Here is an 11,122-nt window from a genome sequence, read left to right on the forward strand (position 1 = left end):
TTTCACTTTAAAGGTGGTCATTTTTCAATGGGGGTCAATTTTTTATAGGAATAACATATAAAATAATGACCCCTATGACACTTTTCTGCAAAAAATGATTTTTTTCTACGGGTAGGGGGTCATTTTTTGTCGTTGAAAAATGACCCCCGGTCATTATTCGATGGGGGTCATTATTCGTCTTTACACCGGGATCTCTGCTATCGCACCATCAGTCATCACATCATCGTCATCTCACTAAATTGCACCATCTCTTCATCATCATTATCCCATCTTTTCATCGTTATTGCGCCATCTGCATCTACCCTTTATTCGATGCTCGATAGTTTGATAGTGAAATTCATAGCCCCATCCGGATTCATATTAAATTATTTGCCAGTGGAGTCGAATTCTTGCCTTCGCCCTAAGCCTAACCCTGACCGTAACCCTTGCAGCTTAACTCTAACTCTTATTCTAGCTCTAGCTCTTATTCTAGCTTTACCGGTGGAGAGCTTCAAATTTTTGACCCATGATCTGCACTTAGAGCCATTGAGCAGGGAGGGATTTTTTTCGTGCCAGCACCTACTGCGCGTGCGACACGGACCTCGATTTATACGGTCTCATCCGAAGGATCGGTCTCCACGTCCCACAGTGGGATACGAACCCGCGACATAATAGGATTAACTCCTTACTTCGCGACTCTAGAGCAGACGCTATATAACCACTGCACCACGCGGGCGACGAGTAAAGATATTTTTAAAGATTGCACGAATTTTTCTAAGGTGTTAGCTCACCCCTCAGGCCCTGGGGGAAGACTTTCCCAATTTTTACTCCCCGTCACCCATAGATGCTTCATGTATATGCCAAATTTGGCTGAAATTGTTTCGTTTGTTCCAGCGAGAGAAGCTGAAATTGTTCAACAGTTTACGAACGACGACGGACAACACAGATAGCAATATATGACTCGGGTGACCTAAAAAGACTGGCGACTAAGATTGCATGATTATGTGTATGTTGGTTTACGTCCCATTCGAGAAGTTTCCTCTGATGTATATAAACCGGTGAAGGGCCTCAAATTTTGACCTTTACTCGTCACTCAGAATCATTGAGTAGTGAGGGATCTTTATCGCACCAACGCCTGCCCTGACACGGGACCTCGCGATCAAGGAGCGAGCGCTCTACCGACTGAGCAACCGTAAACGGTGGGCTGCTACGAGATACTAGTAGTGCGATGACAATGTTGAAGTGATGGTGCAATGACGATAAAGCGATATCATTAAAACAATGATGCAATAGGGCAATAATACGATGTTAATGAGTCTGTAAATTAAATGAATAGCGCAATGATGTGAAAGTAAGATAAAAATGAAGCGATGTAGTGCAAGGACAGAGCAATGGTACTATTGTACCAACGTTTGGGTCGCCCGCGTCACGTAGCGGTAAGAACGTCTGCTCTAAAGTCGCAGTGGATGCTGGCACGAAAAAGATCCCTCCCTGCTCAATGGCCCTAAGTGCCGAGTATAGAACAAAATTTGCAGCTCTCTGCCGGCAAGTGGTGGCATCTACATGTGAGTGAAAAATTCTTGAAAGGGACGTTAAACAGCATACAATCAATCAATATTCTTTACTCCCGGACATCAAACAGTCAAACTGTTGGCATGTTTGTATAAGTTAAGCCTACCAAAATTGTGAAATTCATATCCCTAGGGTCATTGGGTTCTAATGCCAGGGCAGGCTGTATAAATAATACAGTGAAAGTGCTTTTTTTTTAAAAAATCTTTTTTCTGCTCCTGGGTATTAAACTGTGAAACACCGATGCCCCCTTATACCACCTTTTGTCGAAGGTTAAAGTATTTCGAATGCAAGTCAAATTCCAAGGCCAAGAGATCAAGAAGGTTGTACCCAAGAAAGGACTTGTCTCGTTTAATATATCCTTGAAACATGAATTTCCAAGCACCAACCATTCAAGAGTTATGTCCAATATTAAAGTTTCTTAAAATATAGGTCAAACATCAAGGTCAAAGGGTCAAATTAAAGATACCCAGTGGAATGTGATTGGTCTGAAATCGACAATAAAAAGATTCTGGAGTTCCTCACTGGCTACATTTTTGCAGTCTTCGGAGACCAAGTCTTCCAAACGAACTGTTGGAATCCTGATGGTTTTTTTGTGCATCTTCATTAGCTAACCTGTTTTTATATCATAAAAATAAAATATTTACTTTTATTCTCAGGAAGCAGATTTTATTCACATATTTCTACAAAAGAAAACTTAGCGAGGTCTATATTAAGCTAAGTCAAACTTGAGTTCACAATTTTCTCATGAATCATAAGCTAGTTTTTTCAATTAATATACTTGCATGATAATAAAAATTCAGAACTCTATACTTTTCTTCATTATACATGTACATAAAACCGACGTCTTCTCTTAAATTTTAGTAAGGTCATAATATTTCCTATGAAAATTCTGTTAAAAATGATTCTTAATATTAAAAAATAAAATATCTAACTACAGTGTATATATGTTTTCTTAATTATAAAGTACGAGACCTGTAAATAAATTATACGACAAAAAACAAGACATGTACATTTTTAAGGGTAAGCGTTATGTAGAATATTTGATATGTTTTCTGTTTTAATCATTCAAAGAATAAATAATCTAGGTTTTTGATGTATATACGGTTTGGTGTTTTGTGCCCAATTTGTATTGTGTGTCCAAATAAAATAGAAAACTTTACTCAAATGACCCTGTCACCGGGAAAACGCATAATTAATGTCGGATCGTGTTCGTTCATCGATTAGAGTCACAAGATCTGAATCCATGTATTCATTTAAATTTAAAATCGTTGGGCCATGGGAATGGGTAAGATAAAAAAAATAAGATATAACAAGTTTATCGCTCTTGAGAAACGCACATAAATCATGTTCTGCATGGAGCTCGAGATTTGACAAACTTTCTTTACATTTCCTATGCATAGAGTCTTCATAACCAACAGTATTCAAGCTCAAAAGTACATAAAACAATACAAAATAGGAGCAGAGCAAACACGGACCTCCAAAACATCGAGGTGGGTTTCATGGCGGAGTGAGGATCCCCTGCCGACCGGTAAAACCCGTCGTGAGCTCCGTAACATTATCGGGAAATAAGTAAAAATCCGTCGTCAATTCAGTGTTTACATGTAAATAATAGACTAACAACTAGTATAAAAAACGTCAGTCAACATTTGAATCAATGATAAATTGTACATGTATATGTATTTGCTGACAAGGTCGTTGTATCAACCATAGAACATACGAAATGATGACTTTAAACGAAACTGCTGATATTCTTGCTTCATCAACTTGTATGTCAATAATATACCTCTTTTTAGAAATTGTTCATACGTAGTGTGTTCTCTTGCTTATCGAAGTAACTGAGTGATATAAACTCCGTTTGCAGGTGATGACGATATACGAGCGCGTATTGCATAAGTAAGGGAAGTTGAAGATTGAAAAGTTAAATTCATCACGTTTATCATAGACCTTGGTTGTTTGATAACCATTAACGCCTTTTTCAAGTAAAATATGAAACAAATGTCTCAGACTCTGTCATTCTGTGGTACACTTTATCTCAAGTTCCTTAGGATATATCGTATCGACATGGGAAAAGAAATTACCATTGTAATTGACAATACGACGTCGAGATGACATATAGGATTAGGTCGTTTCCATTTTTATGTATTATCACTCGTTGCAGTTTCCATTTTTACGTTTGTGCAATTTTCTTACTATATCGAGTAAATATTTTGTTAACGTTGATTGAGTTTTCTATAGTTTGTGTGTTTTTTCCGTATGATAATTATGCTAACATTGTGTATGTTTTAATTTCCTCATGTATTTTTTGAATGCCAAGGTAAGGTCGTACAGAAAATGCAATCGGCGTGCGCTTCTTCGCCCAAATATGTGTTCAAAAAAGTTAATCATGTAATTGAATTAAGACATAATAATGACATTACATGTGTGTATATATAATGAAACAACTTTCAAGTTTCTTAGACATAACGAGTTTATGATTGTACCCCTCAATTTTCCACTGAAATTGTCTTGAGAAATATATCAAAACACGCAGAATCAAGTGAACAATACAAATATAAATAAATCATATTATATTTTGGAACTTTCAACATACTTATAAAATTTAAAGCCATCTGAGGAAGTTTTTTGTTCAACAGAATAAGCAGATAAAGGATTCTTATGGCGAGTTTGATTCGAAAGATGGTTTGCCGTGGTCAAGTCTCGGCCTCTCTGGGGATGCCAGTGCTCTAAGTTCTCAGGTTTCTTTGATTTAACACATTTTCTGAAAAAAGTAACATGTAAAATAAGGTCCTTTTGATTTCAGTATAGTTTTACAAGTACCATTGTGGTTTATTTTTTAATATGTATTAATCAAGAGTGATATTAGATCAAGAAATAATTGTAATATTTAATTTATGTGTTTTAAAAGTCGTTTTAAAAACCATACATGAAAAACAAACAATTTAGTTTTGATTCAAATTATTATGAGAGACTCTTTGCATAGTCTTTACAAGGAGGAAAAAGACGAAGTTTACAATTACCTATAAATCAGAATTCCCAGTAATACGGAACAAATACCAACAAAAACAAATCCAATGATAAAATATTTGTAATTCTCTTTAATGAAATCGTCTATTTGTTGAACCGCCCTCTGCACTGGAGACTCCGTTGCATCGTCCAACTCTTTGGTCGTTGATTCACTTTGAGTTGAAGTGTCTGTTGGAATGCTACCTGAGGTTGTAGATAAAATAATGGTAGACTGACCAGTTGTACTTCTTACAGTGGAAGATAAAGTTGTAAAGTCTTCACTAGTTGTATTGTTAGGTGCAGTAGTGGGAAATGACATGTTTGATGTTGACGCCATTGTGGTATGTTCAGTGGTACTTTCTATACTTGGAGAAGTCATATCCTCTTCAAAACTTACTGTTGTGGTAGATGACGCTGCAGCAGTGGTAGAATCTTCTGTAAAAATCTCTGTGGTTTTAACCGTATTTGCTAAATCTTCCGTTGAAGGAAAATTTGTAGTAGTTGAACCGGTGGTGGTGGCTTCTGAGGAAAATTTTGAGTTGAGGCGTCAGCTGTTGTCCACCTTGCAGTACCCTGTAATGTACTTGTAATGGTTCCTTCAGTTGAACTACTTGTTGTACTTTTAGTATCGGTTGGTATAATCGTTGTTTCTTCCACAACAGAAGTAGTAACTGAGTCAGCAGTGCTGTCTGTACTTACTAAAACTGTTGTAGAGTCAAATGTAGAGCTAGTGATTATTAAATTGCAAGTAAAATTGCCAAAATCACCCCAGGATGTGTTTCTGCAGGTGATTTCATTGCTTTCTCCTTCCATTTCATAACCGGGATAGCAGGAAAATGTAGCGATGGACCCTTCTATCGTGCTTGATGCATTCCAGACTCCTCCCTCTACGCTTGGTAAATCATCACAATTCTTTACTGAAAGGGAGAGAAAGAAAAAAATATTATAGTTCATTTGTATTTGCATTATTTATGTAGAGTATAAGCGAAAACAGTATTATAGTATAGTTATATCAAATGGCAATATTTTATCTAGAATTCACATTGCATAATTTTTGATCTTGCGTTTTTTAAAAAGAGAAACATAAAATATAACAATCATTTTAAACAATGTAAAATTAATGTATATACTTACCATTTTGATACATTTGTTAAAAAATATAATTTAAGATCACATCTAATATACTTGCTTTGATATGAAGCTCCTACAGAAGTATTAAAAACCACTGTGAACTGTTGTGTTTCGACAGCCAGTTCAGCCGATCCTGTCATTGCATAATCGAACAAGCATTCTTCATCCTCTCCACAAAGCTCCTCGACTTCCGGGGGGAGATTTGTTGGAGTAACAAACGTGGGACGGAAGGATAACTTTTGATAGTCACCGTAGGACTTTCCCGGTTCGTAAGTGAACAGTGAATCATTTTCTAGTATTCTCCCTTCAATTATATATTTTATTACTTTTAAATTAAATGAAATAAAAGAGAAAGAGAGAGAATATATTCAAATCAGATTGTAAAATTATTACATAATATTCCAAAATCATCGTATATCTTTTCTGCTGTAGAGTTTGGCTGTAAAATCTCCCCTGTTGGGGATTGCAAATCGTTGTTTGGATCTTCATCAAAATTTCCAAGTATTCCCTGTATGTTTCCTGTTAGCAAAAGTTATTTGGTTAGTCACTATATTCTCAGACACTATTTCGTATCATTTGCAAGGGTGAGACAGAAAAAGAGACCAAATTTAAGTTACTGACTCTTCCCCAACCACCTAAATACTCCAACGAAAATATACTTACCGGCAAGTGAAGTATTCCCAACGACTGGAAGGACATTGAGCACACTGGAACTCGCTACAGCTTTGAATGCGATGCCCATTGTGGTAAAAGATACAATTAACTCCTTTTTGGTCAGGTTCGAGTTTGTCGAATTTGTTTCAAGCTTCATAACAGTCACACCTTAAAAAGTAACAATGTCAAAGTTGTACCTTGTAAGTATAAATGAAAAATTAAGAAAAAGAATTGGAGTCTCGGGACAAAGTTTTAAATAATTTCATTGTAACCTTGAAATTGATGGGCATTGGACTCGTCAAAGTCTATAACATCTCCATTGACTAAAACGTCTACAATTCTAATCGAGTTGAGGCGGACTTCTACGACGGCAGAATTATTCGAATCTTGTGAAACAAAGGAAGTGCATATGCTTGCATCAACCAAATCTCCTGTGTGAACAAAGAGTATTAAAGAAAATATAGTCCAATATGTAGATGACCAGCATAGACGTACTGAATATTTTTCTGCTTGGTTCCATATATTCATAACTTACCGTTTTCTTTTCTAAATTGCTCAAATCTTATCTGGCTTTGAAATCTTTCGTCTACGGTTTTCATAAAGACATAAATTCTCCCACACCATTAAATGTATATTGAAAGCCATCCAGAGTAGTAATATGAGGATCTCCATTGGTCCGAGCTGCAAATATTTATACGAAACATTAATGTATGATTAGAGAAGATTGATTGATTGTAGATTGTTTAACGTCCCTCTCCAGATATTTTTCACTCATATGGAAACGCCACCACTTGCCGGTGGAAAGCTGCAAATTTTGTCTTATACTCGTCACTCAGGCCCATTGAGCTGGGAGGGATCTTTTTTGTCCCAGCACCTACTGTGACACGGGACCTCGGTTTATACGGTTTCATTCGGGCTCCACGTCCCACAATAGGATTGGAACCCGCGACGTGAGGATCAACTTCTTACTTCGCGACTCTAGAGCAGGCGCTTTAACCACTGTGCCACGTAGCCGACAGGATTAGAGAAGAGAAACATGGAACATTTATCTACAGCTCAACTTAGTTGGTTTATGCATGGGTAACTGGAATTCATGCAGTGAGGAATATTTATCTTTATAGACATTTCTATTTAAATGATGAGTTACCTGGTCTCGGTGGGATATAGTTCTTGCACGAACTGAACTTTCTGTGTTTGAAGTAACTAGGACATAAATTTGAAACACCTGAGGATCCAATCCCTATAACATTTAGAGAATATCGGCAACAGTGAAGGAATGGTAGAACGTCAAAATAAAAGTTTGTGATGTATGGTTGCACTCTATGTCCACCAAGATAATGATATCTCTGAATGCTCCCTCCTTCCTTTACTCTTGAGTCGATTAGGTTATTTGCATTGTCGTAGCAGCACAAATTGTCGACTCCTTGTTGCCTATTTTGATGAAAAATACAATTTTAAAAACGAAGCAATTCAAATGTGTACTTTTTAGCTCACCTGAGCCAAAGGCTCAAGTGAGCTTTTCTGATCAAAATTTGTCCGTTGTCTGTCGTCGTTGTTGTCGTCGTTGTCGTTGTCAACTTTTCACATTTTCATCTTCTTCTCAAGAACCACTGGGCCAATTTCAACCAAACTTGCTACAAAGTATCCTGGGGTGAAGGGGATTCATGTTTGTTCAAATGAAGGGCCACGCCCTTTTCCAAGGGGAGATAATTATGAATTAGAGAAAAATAAGTGGCTTTTTTAAAAAATCTTCTTCTCAAGAACCACTGGGCCAGGAAAGATGAAACTCATGTGGAATCATTCTCAGGTAGTGTAGATTCAAGTTTGTTCAAATCATGACCCCCGGGGCTAGGGTGGGGCCAAAATGGCCGACCCAAGTTTTACATAGGAATATATAGGAAAAATCTTTAAAAATCTTCTCAAGAACCACTGGGCCAGGAAAGATGAAACTCATGTGGATTCATCCTCAGGTAGTGTAGATTCAAGTTTGTCCAAATCATGACCCCCGGGGGTAGGGTGGGGCCAAAATACCCGATCAAAGTTTAACATAGGTATATATAGCGAAAACTTTTAAAATCCTCTTTTCAAGTACTTCAAATCCATGCTTAGTGATATTTATATGGAATCATTCTCAAGTAGTGTAGATTCTAATTTGACCCCATTGGAGGTTAAAATTCAAGCCCCCCCCCCCCCAACTCAGTAAACTTTCAGTTCTGATCTGATATGTGCTTTTTCCTAGCAAATTGCTCAGGTGAGCGATGTGGCCCCTGGGCCTCTTGTTAAAATTGTTTTGTTTAGCTGGAAAATATGAAACATTTGTTTAGTCAAATTTTTTAACTTCTCTTACCCTAAATTAACTAAACGAATACAATGGGTGGCGTCTCTTCTATGCAGACAATTACCAGTACGGGAATACGGCGAAGTACGACTAAACATGCTGCAATCTGGATCGGGTTGAAATCTGACTATGTCCAGTAGAGCTTGGTCTAAAGTACATGGACATGGCTGCTCATCATTAGTCGACAATTTGGGTAGTTGCGTTTCATTTTTTAGCCAATCATGACAGAAGATGTACGCTTGATCTGGTGGTAGGGCCACGGGAAATATGTCAGACCAAATTCCTCTATCGGCCCTATAGATACAAAAAAATGTAATCACTGGCAGTTGTTCTTTCAACTCTTATAATTCATTTTTTATTTCTTTAATAATTTTTTTCTATTTATAAAATTAATAATTATTAATGTATTCTAAGACAGAATTAATAAGTAATCTTTTAGGCCCCTAATTAAATTTTACTTACATTGAATAGAACAACATTTTAACATCCTCAGACTCAATTATTTTTATCCATCTTCATAAATTTATACCTATATATTCTTTTATTGTGTGTGTGGAGGACCCTTAAATCAAGTGTATCTAGCTTATCAGTTATAAAATCCTTTAGCTGCAGAACTGTAGCTCTCTGCTTGAAAAAATTCGGACAGGTGACGCAAAGATCTAGATCCATGCGATGTAAAAATCTTTGATCTACGCCGCTGATTTTTTGTCGGTCACTTCAGGTATATTTCTTATATTTTATGTTTTTCCCAGCTTTATAAATAATATCCAATAATTAACCATACATTAAATTCCTATTCATAAATGTTTATTTCCTTTCAACGGTTTAAGAAGGGCCGTTTGTGGATGTGGACGTAGAAATGGGAATCCTTTAAACCGACATTCCAAATCCACAATGGACTGTTTTGAAACATTGAAAGGTAAAGTATCAATAATTGGAGTAAAATCTTTGATTAATTATCAGATACCGTGCCAAGAGCGTAAAAAAGCATAAACTCCAAGAAATAATACCTTAAAGCAGCAACAAAACATCAGATGCGTAAATCCAAGGTTTTTACAAAGGTATGGATCTGTAGATCTCTGTTTTATTTTTCCGAATTTTCTCGAGAGAGAGATACAGTTCTGCAGCTAAAAATTCTTCAAATTAATTGTATAATTTAACTAAACCTATCTGTAATGAAGGTATCTGTCTGGAAATGCTTGGTTGGTAAAAAAAATTTACGTCCCTTCTAATTTTTGTCATTCATTTAGGCGCAGCCAATATCTAGTAAAGGGCTGCTTTAGAACTGCACTCAGCACTATGGACTTCAGAGAGCTATTGAGTAATGAGGGCTTTTTTGTGCCAAGAATGTCGAGATTTGACGATTTCATACAAAAGACTGGTTTTCAAGTCCCGCAGTGGGATTTGCGATGTAAAGATAAATTCTTTATTTAAAACCTAGATTCAATTATTTAAAGATACGTGTTTACTGCATGGTACTTATGCCTATTTACATTTATCTTAAATTCTACTAGACCTATCTGGAATTCACTTGCATCTTTCCTCAATTCATTTGAATGGATTTAGGTGGTACTTAGTATTTGAAAAAAAGTTCTTTTTTTTTTTTTACAGATGGGGTAAAATATTTGAATACAAGTGTATGTTATTAATTTGACATTCCATTGACTTACTGTCCTCTTCTTTTGGTTGCAGATGTTACCCTTATAGCCAAAGCAAAACCACTGTTTGACACAGTAATAACTGCTGATCCTGAGGCTCTATGTACACCTTGAAGGACAATCTGACTCTTCCATGACAACTGACGATCGCTTTCCTCCTAACAATTATTTTTCGACATTTATGAATATTAAAAACCTTTACATATGCTCAAGAAATTTATTTATCATTTGTCAAACGGTAAAAATTCAATTTTAAGATTACCCTTACTTTTAAAGAGAAAAAGATGTATATCGACAGTTTCATTATCCTGAAGTTCTGAAGCATCTGCTCCATGATATTGATTTCTGTCCAGCAAACCATTCATCAGAGTTATGCCTATACACTCGATGCTTGTTGTCCGCAGGGTTTACTAAAAGTTCAGGTTTGTTACAGTATTATAAAATATACCGTTATTGTAATTTATTTTTAGGGAATAAAGAATACGTCTTAAAACAGGTCGTGTTTGTTCATCAACTTTTATACATATAATCATAAAAATTAATTTGATAATTTAATTTTTCTTAAAATTGTATTCCATAAACAATATACACACACAAAACGCTTGAGTATCCAATGGTTGTGGTGATTAAATTAATTCTTAGTTGCACTGTTTAGGAACAGGAAAGAAGACAACAAGAGAAATCAAAACACTAAGGAATAACCTTCACCTACTTACAGATTGTGTATACTCGAAAAATGTGTTCCACCACGCCGTTAGTTTATCTGTATAATTGCATCCCCTGTGTG

The 11,122-nt window shown here is 36.2% G+C and overlaps 2 protein-coding genes across 2 annotated transcripts; both read right to left on the bottom strand.

Annotated features, from left to right (window-relative positions):
* Positions 1-3,888: 3,888 nt before the first annotated feature.
* On the bottom strand, positions 3,889-5,076 carry LOC134256327 (uncharacterized). Its single transcript, XM_062738978.1, has 2 exons — positions 4,569-5,076; positions 3,889-4,309 (listed from the first exon to the last, which is right to left on the bottom strand). The coding sequence occupies exons 1-2, from the start codon at positions 4,931-4,933 to the stop codon at positions 4,117-4,119; spliced, it is 558 nt and encodes a 185-aa protein (XP_062594962.1). The 5' UTR covers positions 4,934-5,076; the 3' UTR covers positions 3,889-4,116.
* Positions 5,077-5,088: 12 nt separating this feature from the next.
* LOC134256325 (sushi domain-containing protein 2-like) lies at positions 5,089-10,493 on the bottom strand (the record flags this gene model as incomplete). The annotated part of the gene is given in 10 exon segments (XM_062738977.1): positions 5,089-5,471; positions 5,744-5,989; positions 6,079-6,204; positions 6,349-6,507; positions 6,612-6,770; positions 6,875-6,944; positions 6,947-7,020; positions 7,487-7,770; positions 8,687-8,971; positions 10,348-10,493. Coding segments are annotated over 10 exon segments (1,932 nt in total), but the record flags the coding sequence as incomplete, so codon positions are not given.
* Between the last annotated feature and the right edge of the window lie 629 nt (positions 10,494-11,122).

This window comes from Saccostrea cucullata, unplaced genomic scaffold (genome assembly GCF_032062105.1).
Source record: "Saccostrea cucullata isolate Sc308-1 unplaced genomic scaffold, CSIRO_AGI_Scuc_v1 ctg16798, whole genome shotgun sequence".
Taxonomy (NCBI): domain Eukaryota; kingdom Metazoa; phylum Mollusca; class Bivalvia; order Ostreida; family Ostreidae; genus Saccostrea; species Saccostrea cuccullata.